Raw genomic sequence first — 21,354 nt, forward strand, 5'->3', positions numbered from 1 at the left:
ACAGTTCCCTCATACTAAACCTACCAACCACACTTATATCTGCGAGATCTGGATTTATACTCAAATAGCAGTCCCATAAAAATGCCTGATTTAAAGAAAATATCAAGTTCAATTAATTAATTACAGAGAAATCAACAAAAATTCAGCAAAAAGCCTTATCACACAAAGTTAAAGAAAGTAAAATAAAAAAAATGGATCCGCTCCAAAATGCAATAGGTTCTTTCTTAGCCCAAGTCCAATTCTTTTACCAACTTTCATAGAAATCTATCAAGCTCAACTTCCGTGGCGGAGGTTATAATGCTCACATGCCGCTGACGAACTTTCTCAACCATGTTTGTACCGAAGTCCAAAGTTAATGCCATCAGAAACACCAGCTCTAAGCATGTGAGCTCATTTCAACTCGTGAGCAACGTGTTACTTCTTTATTAGAAGTAATAAAGAAGTAACACGTGATCTGGTCAAAACATTTTTGCATTCTTGACTTTAGAGTAGCTCCACCATAAAAACAAATATCTGTGTGCTAACATTCAAGAATAAAATAAACATACATGTATGAATAAATAGCCAGATCACCCTCGGCTCTTGTGTTTATGCATATTTATTACAATACATTGATGGAGTTTGTTTTAATCCTCACACAAACATAACCCTGCTGGGAATCTTTGTGTCCTTCAAAAAGACAGCTTCATCTTTTTGAGAGAGAAATGCAAAAAAGTCCACATGGCCTCAGCATGCATCACCCCTGTGTTACTGTTGAGTCGTGTACATACAGAACAAGACCCACTTACTGTTTACCTTAAACCTTTAACCCTGACGAGCGCAGTCTCTCTCCCCGGAACACACAAACGCTTTTAACAACAATGAAGCTGCCGCGTTCCCCTGAGGAAGGACTCCAGCGGCAGGTCTGACATCCACCGTATGGATGATTAGCATCATTAGAGCATCAGCTGCTCCCTCTCACTCACACACACACACACACACACACACCCCACACACCACACAAACACACATCACACATGATGGCTCTTAAAATACCTAACACTCATGCAAATTAAATGGTGGCTTGTTCTTGGCCACAGGGTGACTTATTTATGATTGGTAGTAGGTCAGATGAATGGAGACTAAGATCGAAACACTAGAGAGCAATGTGTCTGCAAAGAGCCAGTAGAGCGTTTGTGTATTTTGAATAGGAGGCCGGAGATAACATCTGTCTGTGCTGTTTGCTTAAATGCTAACAAATCAATGTGAAGCAGTCGGGGGGGAAATGGAAAAGAAGAATCAAAATAGCACGATTTTTTATTCTCTCTCCCCTTCTTCTTCAGTGACCTATTTTGTTGGTCTGTCTTGTATCATGCTTAAATTGTGTCTTTTCTCCCTTTCAGCTCCTCTGACCGACAAGCCGCCAAAGATCCTGTTTCCCTCGGAGAACAAGATCAGCAATATGGAGCTGCAGCTAGGTAAGAGCGTCATGGGATTTCCCTCAGCCGAAATCACTACTATAACGTTCAACTTAAAATGATGGGGTGACTTTTCAAAATCCCCCTCAACACACCTCCAGGCAATGAGCCCGGATTGATGATGGCACTTTCATTTGCTGGAGGAACTGGAAAATACAAACATAAGAAACTATTGTGAAAGTGTTTTCCATATATGCAAATGGTGGGTGCTAATGTCCCCAAGGCTGTTTTGTCAACAACAGCGAGCCCATATGGTGCCAGGGTTCCATACGCTGGCTCGCCACATGGACAAGCAGCCGCTCTCTACTGCCGTTGTTTGTCTTCTGTGACTCGGGGTCACGTTGGGCCTATCGTGTGTGCATACGTGCGTGAGTGACCATATGCATGTTTTGTTTGTTTCGTATTATCTCTCCATTTCTTCTCCCTGTGACAGCATATTGCTTGATTTCTGGGCACAGTCCGCTGTCCACATGGTGCTCTGCGCTCTGTGAATGGCTAATGGGTCTGTCACGGTGAAGCCAATGGGACAAGACTGAGAGGTCTGGAGCGCAGAGACGGACTGGATGAGTGTGTGACAGATGGGGAGGGGGTGAGGATAAAGACAAAGAAGGTGCAGGGATTCACTGAGCAGATACCTTTTGTCTTCTGTCCGGTGCTTCCCATGCTGTCGGAGCTCAGGTATTGTTCGTTTAGAATGCCTCCACAGTCAACTGATCGAGAGTGAGAAATCACTGCTGTGCATAAACTGACGAGCATCCTGTCGCTTGTCCGCATACCCATGCATGAACACAACGCAGGGAGGAACCTCATCTATTTGTATAGTCTCCATCTTGATTCCATTGAGTTTTGAAAAAAGGTTTTGCCCGTACTTTGAAAGGGTATTATAGTTATTTAAGTCTTTTGTTGTGGATCGGCATGTGTGTTGAGAAGGACAAGATATCCTTATTTTAAATTTTAGGGGGCGTTCACACCAACCTTGTTTGGTCTGAACATTTGGACTTTTCATTTAAGTCCCAACCAAAGGAACAGGTGTGAAAGGTGCTTTGGAACACGGACCCAACCAACGGATCAAAATTTGGTCCAACCAAAAGAGTTGGTCCCCTGGATCAAACTATGTATGTATGGTGGTTTATGTGAAACCTTCAGAATTTTAGACCAGTTGCAGGAAGTTAAGACATCATTAAACAATAAACGAAGAAAAATAAGCGGAGTAGGTTCATTAGATTTTTGTGTCTTTGCCTCAAGCAACATAATGTTTGAACAAAGAGGACGTTTATTTTGCTTGGAGTGATAATGATGGCATTGAAATTAACAAAGCCAATTTCACTCTTTTTCTTTATCAAACAAAAAGACGACTTCTCTGTACACTTCATTCTAAAAAGTTATTGATTTGCTGATTTGACAACACGCCCACGTCAGACCCCTCTACAAACCAATCAATGTTAAGTATAGTTAGAGACGCAGCCCAAATAGTCGATGACGACAGGACGTCAGTAAAGGACAATGTGAAACTAACCAAAACAAATGTAAACAATGAAACAAAGACATGAGGCTTGTTTCGGAACCATTGTTCCTCCATGTCATTCCAAGCTGCGATTTGCGTCACTGCAGGAAGTGAATTTACGTACTGGAAGTGAATGAACAACTCCGGTATGGGTCAGTCTCCCAAAACAACGATGCAATTCACTTTGCCTGATGAGTGCACAACTCCCGACCTCCCACGTCCCCAGTATGTTGCAAATTTTGTCTCTAAGCCCAAACAACACGAATCCAGGAGACAGATCACAATTATTTTTCTTACTTAACACAACTTGTTTCAGAGGCACATAAGAGCATTAAACTGTTTTCACAGCATGATTAGTTCTCACTGCGCCCTGTAAACTTATCTACAAGCAGTGGAGCTCCTCTATAATATTATGCTACTTGGAGCTGGTAGTGCAGAAAGCAAGTCAATCTTGAGTGAGTGAGAGAGAGAGAGAAAGAAAAGCTATACGGGTGATGTCATGTGTTGAGTCCCCACAGACTCCCAGCAGCATGTCTAAAGCACAGACACTGAATTAAATATTTTGCAGCCTGGCTCCATTTTGTGCGCTGAAAAGTTGCCTCTCCACCCCCAGAAGAGAGTTTCTCTTTTATTTAGCTTTATTTATTTATTGTCCTCTTCCTTAATATTTGTTGAGTCATGCCCTGAGCAGCTTTATTGAGCCACACGGCAGATTTATAGCAGCCCGAGCGTGCACACAGAGAGATGCTGGTCACAGAGGGAGCGGTGGGAGAGGGAGCGATGGGATCCACTGGAGGCCGGTGGACAGGCAGTAAAATCAGAGCCGTGAGCAGAGAGATAAATCTGCAACACTGCCAGGACACGTAGACCCACTTTATCCCCTCTGCTGCCCCCGGTGCAGGTCTCTCTCACAGCCGGCTTTGCACACCGCGCACACGCATGGAGACATAAATAAAACACACGTGTTACATAAACTCTCATGGAAGCGACGCGGCCAGGATGTAAAGGAAAGTAAACGGGGATGAGGCTGAGAGAGGAACACCGGGGTCCATGAAATTGAAAGAAAAAAAAGAGACTGACGGCATCCGAGTGGTCACGCAAGAGGGGTGTTTGAGATAAGAGGGAAAGAGAGACAGCGGCGTCAGAGGGAGTTTGTCTTAGAGGACGGGTGTGTTGTCAGGAGTATTCCCCCCCTCCACTGTGCTCCTTAGGGTTCTACGCATGACTCTGCCCAAAGACCCATAATCCCTCAGCTCCAGACCTGTACTGAACTCCACCATATAGCATTGTGTGTGTCTTTGTCTGTCTGTGTGAGTCTGTGTGAGTCTGTGTGTGTGTGTACGTGTGTGCCCGCTCCACTCATCACAAATGTACAAGGCTTCTGGGCTGCAGGAGTCCCCGGGGATGTGTGACTGTGCGAGTGCAACAGAGCAGCCCTGCAAGTATTACTTTTTCGACAACTTGACATTCTCGATGGCGTTTTCAAAGGAGACAAAAATCAAGGTTGTGTAGGATGGTTTAGATTTTTGTCAGCCATCCAGTTCTGCTTTTGCCAGATTTACTGCTGTCCCCCAGTGGCGAGTTTGGTGCAGTCCACTTCCACTTCTTCCAGAATAGGAGGATGATTCATATTGCGGGGTTTGAGTTTGTGTCTCTGTGCAACGGGAGAAACACACACCCTTGCACTATGTGACATATTACACATAGCTCCAAATTTAAAACACACACACACACATATATAAATACACACAGACACAGACACACACTCACTGACTTGATGTTGATTCCCTCAGGATGATTTGTCATGGATTCGCAGTCCCAGAGGGTGGAGAGATTCAACTCACGCTTACGCAGCACTCCACTTTGAGCATCTCTCTGTTAGGCTGTTCGTCAAACACAAACACACACACACACACACAAACACACGCAGATATTCACACACACCCCCACAGCTCTCAGGATGGGTAAGACACACACGCTGGCGGAGCAGTCCTCAGTAACCGTGGGATAATAGTAACTGATAGAGGATTTTACTGTCCCCTAAAGCCAGCAGATGGGTGCACTCTAGTGGAAAGGAATTAGAATCCATTATTTCAGAGAGCAGGAATCACCAGTACGGAATGGGCGGCAAGAGGGAGATGACTCTTCAACCCACTTCATTCTAACGTAGGCTGTGAAGAGGCACAGGCCCAGCCGCTGCACTCGAGCACTGACACCGTCGATGCGCATCCATCTGTAATAGACTGACACAGAAAGATGCCAACGTTGCCGATTTTCCAGGTGTTTTAGAAATATGTTGTTGGCCAGCTCAGAAGAACAGGGAGGAACGTTCCACTCTGACCCTACATGCTCCTTTTCTTCCCCTCCATCTTCCTTCTTTACTATTTGGAAATATCCATCTGCTGGACCTAACTACAGGGTTTTGTTTGATTTCAGTTAAATCTCTTCAATTATTAGTCGTGTAAAGCCTTTCATATAAAGTTGACCTTTATTGAACTTTGACACACAAACCTCTTTGTTGACCAATTGCAAACAATAAGACAATAAATGAAAGACACCTGGACTGTCCACATTTTAGGAGATAGATAGAAGATAAGACAGAGTAGCAGTGAGGACGACCAGCAACACTGAAAGATATTGTCTCTTTAAATCTACTTACACTCTACAACGCCTCCCTTTTGCTCCTCATCTCCATCCCTAATTCTTATCCATGTTCTTGCTCTCTCCCTCCCTCCATCCCACACTCTGTTTGTTCCTTCATACTTTTATCCCTCATCCCTCCTCTGTCCTCTCTACCTCCACTATTGACCCAGTCACAAGATTTAAGGCACAATCATTGGGATCTACTGATTTTCCAAAGTTTGTTGAAGTGGTCAACGCTTCTCTCCTTATCTCTTTTCTCTTCTCTTCTCTCTTCCTCCTTGTCCTCTACTCTCCTCTTCCTCCTCTTTGTCCTTTTTCTCTCTTTTCTTCCCTACTCTCTTCCTCCTTTTCCTCTCCTCTTGTCTTCTCTCTCCTTTGCCTCTTCATTATATTCTCTTCTTCCTCTTCCTCTTTACTCTTCCTCCTTCTCCTCGTCAAGTCTTCAACACTAAAGACGCCTAGCTGCGACTCCAGAAATGTCACCTTCCACGGTAAAGGGTGAAATTGAAATTGACATTGCGCTGGAGACTTTCGAAAGGTCAAGGCAGAGTCACTTCACTAAATTACTCTCTCTCTCTCTCTCTCTCTCTCTCTCTCTCTCTCTCTCTCTCTCTCTCTCTCTCTCTCTCTCTCTCTCTCTCTCTCTCTCTCTCTCTCTCTCTCTCTCTTGCTGTCTCTCAGTCTGTAACACACTCACTCCTCCACTCCCTCACTTTAGTAACTTCACATCCAATAAACAATTTCAAATGATTATTTTCCAATAAGTTCCAGTGCGCTTCATTTTGAATTTAACCTTATTGTAGTGATTGACACCTCTTCACTGAAAAACTGCAGCATGTTAGAAAGGCAAATCGTGGTTACTCTGTGGTAAACCTAGTGTAACACTTATAGGTCGAACATGATTTTTGTGGTAAACATTTCTATTACATCCTGAGGATTGTGTGTTTAAAAACAAAGTTGATATCATAAGGACTTGCGGCTCCTACGTATAACATCGTTTCACATTGGTTTAGCTTGTGGAACGTCTACCTAGGATGGTTCAAATATCACGGCTGAATCTCTATTCAGAGAATTAATGGGACTTTTACTTCTGGAGCCAGAATAGCAGAGAGAAGGGACACAAAAGACTTTCTCCATTAATAATTTTTTTTGGTGATAAATGACATATTTGTATTCCAAAGCCAAGGAAAGAAAAAGATCCAGTGAGAGCCACCAGCCCTGAAAGGTCACACTGCAGATACGGGGGAAAATTTTTCTATGTCGTCATTCAATTTGGTCGCAGTCCCTTAGTGACCCAGCAGTAAGTAACCCGCGGTGACCAGTATGGTAACTAGTGTGTCAGCGAAACAAAGCTGAATGTTTAAGTGTGTGAACGGTCGTCATTAATCACTGAGTCTGGGCCTGAGAGCAGGAGGCTGCAGTATGATAAATGAACTAACAGCGTTCTACACTTGCCTAACAGGAACAGGAGAGGGAGAAAAGCAGGGAAAGAGAGAATACACAGCGGACGAGACAGAAACAGGACCACATAGCAAACAACACCCCACTGTGCATCGCATTCAGCTGCTTGTTTATTGCTGCCTCGACATTACTCACTGCAGCCAGAGACGCCGGGGAGAGAATTCAGGAAAAGGTGTGAACCACGTCTTGATTTGTACCAGGTTGCAAGTTGTTTTTTCTCGAGCTGACATTTGGACCCACAGGCAAATTGAGCAGCTGTAGTTTCGGAGGTTTGTGCGGTGCAGCTGTACCAACCGTACAAAGCAAAGTCAAACTCTGGCACGGACAAAGCAAACCTTTCATCAAACAATTCTGTTAAAGTTGGTCTACAAATGAAGGCATTATATTTGTATTTGTGCTCCATTTATTACAATTATATACAAGTTGATCATATTTAGCAATGAAACGTTCAAAATAATGCCTTAAACCAGAATTTGCTGATTTTTTTTTACCTTTGCCAAAGTGGTTATTTTTTACCCCCTGTCCATTTGTTCGTTGGCTGGTTGGTTTGTAAACCAGATTATACAAAAACTAATTGATGGAATTTCCACGAAAACCTTCAAGTGGTTTATGTCAGGAAAGAACCTATTAAATTTCGGTGCGGATCCAGGATTTTCACTTAACATTGCACTGAAGATGGCCTTTTTCAACATGTTCACCCTTTTCCCAGGGAATATTTCATGGATCTTAATGAAAAAATCTATTAGTGTGTGAAATTTCGTGCAGCTTAAATTAAATTAAGAGGACTGATGAGCCTCAGTGGAAATATGCGCTCTATCCATTCTAGATTTTTTGCGGGGGGTTTTTCACAGTAAAAACTGCCCTATATGGGGCTGTTACCTGATATAAATAATACAAAAAACTGTACATGTATCCCAGCACGTAAAGACATAATAATGACAAATCCAGTAAACAATATATGGTTCTTACAAAACTGTAAGTATCATATTTACATGCTGTGAAATGTGATGAATTGTTTTATTTGTTTAGAATAGAAAACACCAACTGCAGAATGTGTCTGCTGGAGCCTTTACTGTTATGCTATATGATGTAAGGTGACATGAGGTGATGCATCAGTCTGTTTCTGTCATGTCCACGTGACCCATCCCCAACGGAGGCAACAGATTTGCTTCGTCTCTCTAACTTCAGCTTTGTTGTTATGTCAGTCCATGTGTTTGCCAGTATTTATAACACAACCATTATGGAGGTCCCAAGCTGTTACAATGAGAGTTTCTCCACCTTGTAAGCCAGGGGGTGTCTTTAAAAAGAGATGATTTCGGTAATGATAGCGCTCATCTGCCGCTGTTGCTCAGGCTCACTGACGGGTAATCAAAGAGAAGGAGCCCCCCACTCATCCATCACTCTGTATTTGGTACAACAAGGGCAGACAGGAGCAAGATGGAGGCATTATGAGACCCATCTTATCAGAGCCTCTCTCCTTCCTGAATCTGCCTTTTCATGCTCCTCCAGCCGTCACCGCTGCCTCTGTTCGGTCAAGGTAGAAGTGACAAGGTCAGGGATATCGAAAAAAGCAACTTGACATATAGACCGGATGCGTAAAAATGAAGTGGAAATTTAATAATCGGCCCATACGGCAGACGGAGATGGATGGACAGTAATAAGAGAGGCGGGAGGAAGGATAAAGAAGTGAGAAAAGAAAGAGGAGTGTGGAGAGGGAAGGAAGGGAAAGGGGGGAGGGAGCTGGCACTGGAATGACATGCATGAACAGCAAAGCGAGCAGGGAAAAAGATGGCTTTGCCATTCACTTTGAAGCATGCTCCACTTCTGTCTCTCTTACGTAAGAGAAAAATGAAGAAAAACAAGTGCCAAAAAAAACTAGGCAGGGCGGAGAGAGGAAATAAGGAGGCAAGACAGAACTTCCAAACTTCAGGGCTCTGATGTTTCCGGCGAGCGAGTGGCTGCATCTGGACTCTGGAGTTAGTCACCACGCCGCACCGAGCTTTGGTGTTGAGTGATGGGTAAAGGAGCTCGTATAGAGAGAGAGAGAGGGAGATCAGTCAGTGGTGTGAAGAGAGACAAGAAAGAAGGAGGGTTGAGAGGAGGCGGCAGGCGACAGGGAAAAGATAAGGAGACAGAGGAGCGAAACGGAGGGGGGGGGGGGGGATAAACAGAGAGGAGGGGGACCACACTGAGCATCTGAACCCCAGAGAGCGATCTACAGTAGAGATATCTACAGTATCTCTCTCCTCATCTTTCTTCATGTTACGTAAGCCTGCCTCCCCGGCCTCGCTGCTGACAAGTGCTTGGTGACCAGCTGAGGCCCTTCACATACAGTATATCTGTTCTTCATTAAGTAAAGGAGACCCCCAGCTGGAGGCGCTGAGCAGCACTGAGCAGCACTGTACCTCATATCACCGCTGCCCTCTTTGTGCCGTGCCATTGATTTCTTATGACAATCAGTCTTCGTGATGTCACCATCGCCCACGGCAGCGAATGTTGCTATGGAGATCAGTAGATCTGCACCGAACTGCTGCCTCCGGGGCGGGGTGTATGCACGCCTGCACTGGTGCATGTGTCTGTGTGCACGTCCTCCTCGCGTGTGCCTGTGCACACTGTTCATCTTTAATTGCCATCTGCAATCTGCATCCTGAACACAGTCAGTAATTCGAGGGGCTCAGCGTGGGGTAAATAGCTGAGACTCATTTACAAGTGTGTTAATGGACTTTCTCCGTCTTTCCCTCGTCACTCTCCCTCCTGCACTCTTTTTTCTTCTCCATCACTCTTTCTCTACTTCTCTTTTCCCTGCTTGCACACAGTCACACTCTGCACTGTGCATTAAAACATATAGTGCAGAGCAGAGTAAGAGCAGAAGCAGTGTACAGGTTGGTTAAACTTCTGTTTTTGGTTTTTGGTTGTCAGATTAACCTGTTTTTATCTGTAATTTACCCAGTGGAGGGCTGTGAGTCACCATTTCCTTCAGCTATTTAGTCACTCCTTGCAATTTCTCCACTCGTCTCTGCTCCTTCCTCCTCCCTGCTTCTTTCCTTCCTCCCTTAACTACTCTGTTCAACCCCTAAAATGTGTTATTAGTACTAAACAATGGGATAGTAGGCATTTTAAGTACCAGCTTTACTTTCCCTAATAACCACCTTCAATAGTAATAATTACCCCCTTTGAAACATAAAGAAAGAACCCTTCTCCGGTTACTAGGTAATAAGCTTGCAGCTGGGATTGTGGGTTATATGTGTTTGGTGCGTGGGTTCACACTCACTATATATATACATATATATGTCATTATAGATTGCAGACCTTTTCTCTTCACTTTTAGCTTTTTGTGTTTGCCACTTTATGGGCATCAGCTTGTTTGATCAAAGCAAATGTTCATAGCTAAACCGAAAATGTCCATTAACGGCCCATTACATCGTTTTCTTATTTTATTTCTCACATTATTATAAGTACATTTTCACGTTTCTGCCTGACATTGACAAAAATCTGGATATGCATTGTATTTACAAACTCTCCACTTAGCACATTCTAATCTTAAATATTCACCATCAGTTCTCAGCACTTCCCTATGAGATATTTTCATAGTCAGTCCATTTTTAAACTTTATTCACATGCATAATGTATGAAGTTACAAATAAATGTGATCTCTCCTCCCATTGATACTGGTCGTAGGGTGTTTTAATCTTGGTAGTTGAGAGTAGGTTTACTGGTGAGGTTGTGTCTACAAGGGGACCAGATTCCTGAGTCACTTTATGGCCAACACGGACGATACAGCAACCAATAAAATACAGTTTCTTTGATATCTGACCATGTAGAGATAGGAAACAGGGAACATGCGGAGAGACACCCAGCCTCAACATTCATCTGTCATGTCTATCTGGCGTTGTCGCAGTTATGTCATGTGTCTGAACCACGAGGTCACCACTCCACCAAAGAAAGTGTCTTCACGTGATCGTTAAGGTCTTTGTGATACCAGAGCCACTTAATAAGGTCAATGTTGGTGCCAATAAGGATCCAGTAAATTTCCCCATCAATCAACATATGTGAGTACTGTATTAACGTCACAATCTATCACTTAACTCTTTTACTTCCTGCCATTCCTGTGGGCTATTAACACCGGCCACATGCTCTGTGTCATTAATAACCACTTAACTTGTTAACCGGCTCCCGCCGAGCCCTCATTGATCCTGGTGTATGCAAGATTAGGAGTATGGATTGGTTTTGATAAAAGTCTGCTTTCTAGTGGCCATTTGCTTCTTCCTCTCTGTGCTCAGCCTCAGTTTTATGTCTCAGACTACACACTGTGACAATGGGGGCGAGCTCCCTATAACATCTCTTTTATTTTTAATGCCCCTTTGCAACTAAATGAGGGGCATCCACAAAATAACACAGCAGGGACATTTTTACGAAGTTTTGGCTGAACCTAAGACACACACTTTGAAATGTGTCATCTTTTATAGCTTCCCTCTAAGAGATAGCTGTGTCAATCCGGCTGAAACAGACGTGGTGCACATGGCGTCTTATCTTTATAACGTTATCAAGCCCCAGTCTCTTCTCAGGATGCTTGTTTTGCTATTAGTTTTCCAGATGAGGCTAATCATTGTTAATTCTATCAGGGAAAAGATAAGTAATCCCCTTCATCACTGGCCATGGGATACTGTAAAGCAGATAATATATTTGGACATCCAAATGGAGTCTTACACCGGTCATCTTTTTCAAATCTGCATCACTTGCAAAGCTCCAAACCGGCTTTGAACAGTTCCCTGCTAGTATTTCAAAGTCAAATTCAGAATCTCCCAGATACATTGACATATGATACCAGAAAAGAAAAGAGACTTAAGACACATTTAATCAAAACCACAATTTTTCCTTAATTCAAACCAAAATACTTCTGTTGCCTAAATCCAACCATGAGCAGAACTGTGGGTGTGAACTCCAGTCTTTTTCTCCTCAAACACCTCCTCCACACACTGCCATTAATAAATCTAGCTCTTCACTCATTTAAAAGGAACTTTGCCTCCGGACACAATCTGCCCAGCCATTGTGTTTCCACCGCAGTGTAATTGGCAAAGCATTTTAGTAGTGAATGAACATAATTACGAGGAGATGGGTGTTGAAAAAATACCGGCATTGGTTATTTGTTCAAACGTTAAAAGCTGATTTGAAAGGCAGGTCTGCTCAGACAAGAAACAGAGTATATCTAAAAAGTAGCCTATATCTCATGTGTGGTATCAAAGTGGGAAAGAGTGTGATGCACAGTAAAATATAAAACTTGTTACTTTGAGACATCAACTTGAGAATGATGAGCGCAAATCTCCACTTCCTCTGGTTGGACACAAATGAAGGTGAAATATCTCTGATACGGACGCTGCCATCTTGTGCTCTCGACATCCGCGGGAGTTGGAGTCTGTGCAGAAGTTGCCATGGTTTGGAGCTGTGGTTTTGAGGTCCCGCCCATACACCCACTCGACCAATCTTGAGTCAGTCTCTGCTGTCAATCATGACATTTCAGGCAGTTTTTAATTATATGAACTAATCAAAACCAAATTTACTGGAAGATGAACACTTGAACATACATTAATGTGTTGAGAACTATCTAAAGTGACAAAAAAACATGTGTTTAGCTTATGTCCAATCAGAAACATGGAAAAGGCAGGATTTGTGCTGGCCACCAGGTGGTGATCAAAATGGTTTTGCTTTGGTAGGCTGTCCTGTTGTCCATTTATACGTCTATGTTTTAGTCCCATATCCTACCAATCAGCTCTTAAACATGAAAGCAATATATCCAGAACATTTATCGTGTACTTTTTGCAGACTAAGTAGAGCCACATCTTAACCTTGCTGATGACGGATCTGAAAACCTTTTTGGAACAGCTACAAGGGGCAGAAATGAAAGCACAAACAAATAGCCTGTTCATTTAGAAGTGCTTCTTGGCATTTTCAAAGCATTTCTGGACGTATAACGATTTCTCATGTCCCTAAACCTCTCCGACCTGCCATCTCTCCTCACTTACTCTCACCGCAGGTTTCTGTCACTGTCTCTTTCTGCACTCGGAGGAGGTGTTTTTTAAATTCCTGCGGAGCTCTCACCATCTGTCCAGTGCTGCCTGCTGGCACCAGAACCTGCCTGTCGCGAGGACTCGCTGGTCTGTGTGTCCAGCAGCCGCCAGAGTTGTTTCGATTTGACACTTCACTTTTCGTCTCCACTGTCGCCAACTGCTCGCTCATGATGGGAACAGTTGGGTTTCCCTCAATAATATAGTCAGGCCTTGGCTCTGCTCTCTGAAGTGCCTTCAGCCGATGCAGTTTGTGGTTTTGGGCTATACAAATAATTAAATGAATTTATTCCTTCATCCACGGATTTGTTCGGTTTGCAAATCTTGAACAATTGTGGTGCTATACATTGGTTAGCATCGTGGCGTAACAGCAACATTGTTCGATTCCCAGACGTGTTTCTGTGTGATGTTTACATGTTCTCCTCGTTTCTGTGTTTGTTTTCTCTGGTTATTCCAGCTTCTTCATGCAGATTGGGGCTATATTGATTGAAGACGAGTAATAGAGAGTAAATGGTTGTTTGTCTCTGTATGTTGGCCCTGTGATACGCTGGCGTTCAGGCTGAACCCCGCCTCGATCCCAATATCAGCTGGGATTGGCTACAGCCCTCTCATGACCCTCAAAGGATGAGTGGAAGCCTTTGATGGATGGATGGAATCCTGGAACTGTAGATACCTTCGCAAAGGAGGTTTTGTTTTCATTGTATATGTCTGTTAGTTGGCATCATTCCACCAAACTTAGAAAGACATAATATGGGTCAGGGAAAATACATGACATTGTATGACATTTTAACAAATTGACATGTGAATAATCGATATCTATGAGTGTGTGAAATTTAGTGCAGCTGCTCGGCATTGGCGGATATGAACTCTACTGAAAGTTAATTTTTTCACTTTGTGCAACTTGTGCAACACTGCCCAGTATAACCATTTCAACTTCAACTTATCTGGTTTCCTCTTTTTGCATAAAATCAGTAAAACCAAAAAGTTATTGTATTTAAACAACATCATTTCAGTAGCTCTATTCTGTGTTCTAGTTCATGGTTTCCCTCATTGACTCATTTAATTATCCTGGTCATGGAACAAGCGTGACCTTTTCCATATGAGGTGCGGCGGCGAAACAAAAGCTGGCAAGCATACAACTTCACTCTACTGAACTGCTACTATATTAATCTCCTCTTCTCCTCATTTTACTTAATTCGTCTTCTACTCAGTGGCTTTTCTAATCTCTTGCACTCCTCTATTAGAGATAACATGACCTTTTGTGTGCTGGCAGTTTCCCGTGTGGCCTTTAAAGTGTGAGGCGGACTGGGAACAGCTGTGGATCAAGTGGAGCATAATGTGGAGCTAAAGTGGACTCCATCACAGGGATTTGACAAAGAGGGCCATCGCACCTCTTTGTCCTGAACTGAAAAATGAGAAAATAAGTCACCTTTACGTATGTGAAAGTGTAGCCAAGCTTATAAAGACTCGTCTGACCTTATCTCTTGTTCTGCTCATTGTTCTCTTCGCCAGTAGAGGCCCTGCTTATCGCACCGTGTTTAACATGTGATCTGTCGCTTTCACTTTTTCACGGTGTTCCTCCTCATCGCACAACTCCTGCTTCGTTTTCTTCTCCCTCCAGCTCCATCACCTGCTTGACCGAGGCTCTTTCTGTGTGCATGTTCTCCCTGTGTCTGTGAGGGTTTTCTCCGGGTACTCTAGCTGCCTTTCACAGTCAAAAGACAAAATCCATACCAATATGTTTTAGTTTTAAAACTAAAACTACTTCTGTCCACACAAGCGCTTTAGCCTCACATCAGGATGATCCCCGTCCATCCTTATACACTTGGAAACGTAATCACGTGGCCATTCATGTAAACTGGGCATGTGTGTACAGGTGTTAACAGACAGACAGTGGCAGATTATTATTATTATTATCCTACATTAAATACTACAAATGAGAAGCTATGGTAAAAAGAAGGAGGAGGAACTGCTTCTGATTTGCTGACTGTCGGGTCAGGACTGATACTAATCAAGAAGCGATTGTGAGTCATCGTTTTCAAATGTCTCGTTTTTTGTCCGTCCACACTACAACGCAGCTCTTCATATATCCAAATCTGAGGAAACTATACCAACAGGTATATATTCACTGTGCTGCTGCAAAGTTCAGCAGTGCAATGAGCCTGGACTTATTTACTTCCATATTTGCTTTTGTTACTTTTCCTTTGAGTATTAAAAATAAAATTGTTTTTTCCATTCCCTCTCTGCACCTCACTCACCGGTGAGAGAAAGTAATTTAAGAGTGAGCATATTTTAATATGCTAGGTCTGGCATTACTGCAATAGTTAATGTTCAGTTGCTTGTTAGAGAAAGCAGCGAAAAAATACAGGCTGTTTTTTTATTGCAGTATATATTCGCTGCAACAGAACCTTGCACACTAATGCTGCCTCTCCCAGTATCAGGCTTCCTTTTCCTTCACGAATGTGGCTCTCATGCGTGGTATTCCCAGCAGAATCTGTGAAACAAATATCTTTTTCATTACCCAGATTCCCCATGCTCTGCAAGATTTCTTTAACCCATGTGAATTAAAAGCAAGTACACACACGAGTAAAAAAAAATACACACATGCACGTGCATGCATGCAAACAGGCACACACCACACAGCTCTTGCCTCATTGGAGAATCATTGTTATTCTTTGATGAATTGTCCTTTTTTGTTTTCATATATTCAACATGGGATCCTCATACATTCCCATGAAAGCTAATTTATACACACTAATTGTGCCAGTATGCTGAAGGCCTGCCTCCGGAGTCTCATCAGTCATGACACCGAGACACAGCAACATGTAGATTTAAACTACCATTACTTAACGTTACCCTACAAATTCATTTCATGGTCCGTGTGCCAACTCAAGCTTGTCCTCCCCGAATCGATCGATCAGGTTGTGCTCACCTCAGAGGAGGATCCACCTGGAAGAGCTGCCACACATGAAGGAGTTCACCACAAAACTGTAGCTTACATGGTTGCCATGATGTGCTCATTAAACAAAGTGGTCCTGTCCTGTTTTAATTAACAGCACCATAATATTAAAAGACAATTTATATTGATGAGACAGCTGATAAGCAGGTCAGAGAGGAGACACAGCCTCTGCCTCCCTGATGTGACAAAAACCCGTTCATTTAGAAGGCCGGAATTAATGACGCTGGAATAGTCCATGTAGAATTATTAAAATGTTATCTGATCAAACTGTGATGAGCTTTTGGATGTTGATGGAATAATTATCTGAAAAGCCAGACATCTGGCTTTTTCCACCAGCGCTCTATTGCAGCATTTGTGAAAGAAAAGGTGCAGTGAAAAAGGTTTAAAAACTCTGTCAACATAGATTCAATAATCTGTCAATAAAAGCAAACAAACTTCAAATCTTTCAGACATAAGGACAGGACACTTTTCAAGAGCATTTTTTAGATGCAGAATGCTAATTTCTCAATTGATGATTCTTTTCCCTTGATAATTCCTGCATTTGACAGTCTGACAGTCATCCTGGATGGCTTCATCCCTATTCATGAACATACATATGCTCTGTGTATCACACAGATGCCTGCATGACCACACACATGTAAACAAACACACAATGAATACAAAAAGGAAAGAAAATATTCCCAGTTGGACGCTGCAACATATACATTTTCTGTGAAACGACGTGGTCTTGGTGGGAATGATTGTGCAGTGCAGTGGAAAAGTACAGAATGCTAATGATATCCTACAGGAGAAGTTCCAGTCGTGCTGCGATAATCATTTCTACAGGATTAAGTCCTGACCCACATCAGCTCGGCATATTAGCATTCTGAGAGAGTACTGCAGCAAGATTCCACACACACTAAATGGCTGCAGTTGATGGGATGGAGGGAAGAGGAAGGAAACTAGGATGCGGAGACAGCGTGAGTGATGGAGGAGAGAAAAAAAAAGGATGAATAATGTGGGAGAGAGAGTCAGCTCTCAGCATGCGTCAGGACTTGTGTGTTTATGTGTTTTCAAGGCTTTCTAAGAGGAGCCCTCTTGCCAACCTGTGTTTGGACCTGTGACTCTGTTTTTCATTTGCATCCTAACTCCTGCATTGAACCAGAGACGTATCTGTGAACATGCCTGCACCACAGTGACACTGAGTGTTTGATATCGAACTTCAGAGGAACTTTATTTAAATTCAACTGATGTTTTTTTTCTTCTTTTTGTGGATTTCCGCATTTAAATGTGGATGGCCTTGAATTCAAAAGAATTTTCTTAACCAGAGAAAGATCAATCATTGAAGCACAAAAAACAGACAAACCAGACATTTAATATTCTCCATATTTCAAGACCAGAACAGCCTCAAACCATTTTTTATCACACAAGGTGCTGCTTCATGGCATTTTTCACCTTTTCTGTTTTTTCAATTATGGTTCACGCTTTGATATATGATATAATCTCAGGTTTCTATCATTAGAACGCCTCCGGTTGTCATTCTGCAGTTTTGATGGAAATAAACAATGTCGCAATCACAAAGTTTATTAAACCCATTTTTAGTAGGCCTCTGCCTTAAATATTTTATACTCAGATTTAAATTTGTGGTGGGTGTGAGCTCGCCACAGATGGTTTGGGGGATATAATGGGAACGCTGGCCCACTGGCCCACTCAGACCTATTAAGGGAAAATTATATTATTTTCACTCAGGGGGGTTTTGGCCACTGTTCCTGTTGGTTGTGATAACATGTTACAACCTAGCTGCTTTTTCTATTTTCCTAAATGGGCCCTCACTAAATACAGATTCACAGCAGCATCCACTGGGATAAATAACATGAGCAAACATGAGTCTGCATGTTGTTTTAAAAAATGGCTTTATAGAGAGAAATGAGCACTTAGCTGTGTGAGGCCTCAATGAGGAATTACAAATAGATTGTGTCTACCTTGGATGACCACAGGTAGACGGGAACAGCAGAAAGCCTTATGGGTAGAAGTTTGCTTTATTTTAAAGTTGTCAAATGTCAGGACGCTTTCACACAAACCTTGCGACCAAAAGCACTAAAAGTTAGATTGAACTGAACCATTGTTTGACTGTCATTTTGCACTGAGACTTTTTTTGTGTACGCCGACAGCATTAAACAATAGAAGAAGAAAAGGAAGTGGCTTGTAGTGTTCACCTCCAAGGATCTAATGTTTGAAAGACAAGGATGTTCATTCTGCTGGTAGCAACACAACAGTGATATTATATCAGGCAACGGAATAAACAAAAGGAAAGGGTTCATTCACTTTCTCCAATAAATCTGAAAAGACCTTGTTCTGTGCATTTAATTCAAAAAAGTTAGCGAATACAATAACGTAAGCACGCTGACGTCAGACACACTTGTCTACAAACTAATCACTGTCGAGTATAGGTAGACCCAGCCCACGTAGGGAAAGAGGATGGGACGTATAAGTATCTCATACAATTGTCTTTAGTAACTTAATCAAGTGTAAACAATTTGACAAAGACACAAACCTTGGTTCAGGTGTGAAAACCCAACCTACTAATGCACACCCGCAGTGAAACAGTCGTACACATTTATTTATTTATTCATGACTCCAAAGACATAATGAGATTATTGACTGCAGCAACACACAAAGCGCATCCCTCTGTTGTTTCTCCCTCTGAACCTCCCTCACTCAAAGACAAGAAATGATCCTTCACTTGTGACCTGAGCGTGTGTATCATATGTGCACGCACACTCTCACGCACACAGACCCACACAAGCACACTTTCTGAGTGTATCTCAGGGACACTTGTCCCTGAAATGAATCACCACGCCGCTTCACTGGTAATACCTGTCTCTTTATGGAATCAATTAGAGTCCAAGGCACGGCTTCTGTTGTCTCACCGAGAATAATCACTCACTCTTTCTCTGAGCCCAGCAGACCATGTATAAATCCAGCCTATTGTATGGTTAAGTGATGGACTGGTGCTTATTTATCATTTAAAGACTGTTTACTGAGATAACTGAGATTCTGAAAACTTCTGTTCTGCACTGTGTGTTCACCAAACAATCAATTTTTATTAGCAGGTTTTTAAAGTTAACATTTGAATAGTTGCGTGCTTGTTGGTTTGATTTTTCTTTGAGCGGAACTGGAGCACACATACGTCATACACTTACTGCTTGAGTCAGTTGCACTCGCTCATCTCTGTTTCTACAATGTCCAAAGTTCTGATTAGACCTCATATTCATCAGATTAGATTTTTTTTAGTGGCAAAACTAATTTTGGAAATCTGTACATCCGTGGTTACAGGGCAAATGGAAACGGATAGCAGCTAATGCAGCGTTACTTTCCACTGTGCTGATTGTCTGACTCATTGGCATCAGTGCACTTCCTGTCTGTCAAGTCTGGATTTAAGATAAAAAAGAAAAATCAAGATGTATGGGAAATTAAGAGAATAAGACAGAGTGCACATGAGGGCACATGGACCATATTTATTACAAAGTCAAAGAATCATTATGTTTTGTATTCCATAGACTGAACCACCTCCTTGTGGCTGGCTGCAGTGTAGGTCATAAACCCAACTCCTACATTCTAGTTATTGGGACATGGACCCAATAAATAAATAAAATTATATTTTTCAAGTATGTATTATTAATACCTGTACTGAATTAACTATATAATATTATATTTAATCAATAATTTAACTGTAAACAAATGTAAAAAATGCCACTGATCTGCAAAATTAACAATTTTAACTTAACCCAGCTCAGTCTGAATATATATTTATTGCATTTCTATAAGAGTTCAAATGAAGGTATTTATGTGTAACACCCAAGTCATTGCTAAACACTGACTTAATTACTCTCACGGTAAGGAGCCATTAGACAGCGAAGCAGCACAAATAAATATAATTTATGACATTTATGGTAAATAGGCTTTTAAAAAGGTTTTTAATAAAGAGTTTGTACTGATGAAAAGTGATGTGCAATGTGATTATTCTATGCAGTTGGATACTGATACAGCTGCCTTCCACTAAAGTTAATATCTGAATGTCAGACAGCGTGTGTTAAACAAAATTATGCAGTTTAAAATACAGTTAACAGCATATGTGCGAGCAGTATATAGAGTTTATCCAGCTGATTGAGCTTACAATATAAACACATTGTTTATGTGAATATATGTACAAGCACATACATGCACACAATCGCCGTGTACTGGTTGTGACTAAAAGCTATTCCCTCTTTGTGGAGAAGCTGTGAAGGTAAAGTGAAGTTTTGTGATACTCAAGTGACGGGATCCCACGATTCTCCTAAAGTACGGACCTAAAAGACAAACAGGAGAAAAGTGAAAATAGGAAAATTGATGTGATGCGTTTTGATGTATTCAGAATAAGGTCGTGGCACAGTTTGGATCATCGAGGGGGACTCTCCGTTAGATTTATGCCAACGATCATGTGACGTCCTTACAGTGAGAGAGCAACACAACTTACGGTTCTGGTCGCAGAGACAGAAACGCTGGTGAGTCATCGCTGTAAGGATTTGTGCAGTGCGGCTCGTTTGACCTCTTTTGGAGACAAGGAGGCAGCGATAGAAGCTGAACACTCCCTCTGGCATGATGTAGCATATATATATTCTGTAGGCAGACGCGCACATGCAAATACTTGCATAAAATCAAACACGGTCGGCTTCTCAAAGGAAATCATCGGCATAATTAACATCCCAGCGTGCTCCCACATTGCCAATGAGTGGCTGAAAGTCATCCTAAGACGCAGCAATGCACGGTTCTCACAGGTATTTTTGCTAAATTATCCCACAGCTTGGCAGGTACCAGGGGGACATCATCACACTGTGTTAATGTGTAAACATTTCTGTTTTTTCCCCAAGTGGCCCCTGCCCCAGTGTCCCCGGCCCACTCGGCACAAGTCATTTGTCAGCTCTGATCTAGATTTATCAACACACTGGCCTCCTGTGGCTGGAGCTCCGTCTGCACTCCCACTCAAAGCCACGAATTTAGTGGACATATGCTCTTTGTGGATTTGGATGGGGGGGGGTTACATGAATTGGATACGGGGTGGTGTGATGGAGAGGCGGAGAAGAATCAGAAATTGAAACAGGGGAGGGGTGGAGATGAAGAGGAGGGAGAGCGAAGGTGCATCGAGGCCTTTGTGTCCGTCTGGAGCTGAAGTGGTGTTTCGAGATCTGAGGTTACAGAAGCAGAGGGTGAGAGGGAGGAGAGGGCGGGAGAGATGCGATAAGAGGCGGA

The 21,354-nt window shown here is 42.5% G+C and overlaps 1 protein-coding gene across 1 annotated transcript in view; it reads left to right on the forward strand.

Annotated features, from left to right (window-relative positions):
- il1rapl1a (interleukin 1 receptor accessory protein-like 1a) overlaps positions 1-21,354 on the forward strand; it is a 142,847-nt gene that overhangs the window by 90,607 nt on the left and 30,886 nt on the right. The window contains exon 5 of the mRNA XM_061088975.1: positions 1,383-1,457. Within this exon, the coding sequence (XP_060944958.1) occupies positions 1,383-1,457 (75 nt within the window). The remainder of the gene's footprint in view (positions 1-1,382; positions 1,458-21,354) is intronic.

The sequence above is a fragment of the Limanda limanda genome, chromosome 16 (genome assembly GCF_963576545.1).
Source record: "Limanda limanda chromosome 16, fLimLim1.1, whole genome shotgun sequence".
Classification (NCBI taxonomy): domain Eukaryota; kingdom Metazoa; phylum Chordata; class Actinopteri; order Pleuronectiformes; family Pleuronectidae; genus Limanda; species Limanda limanda.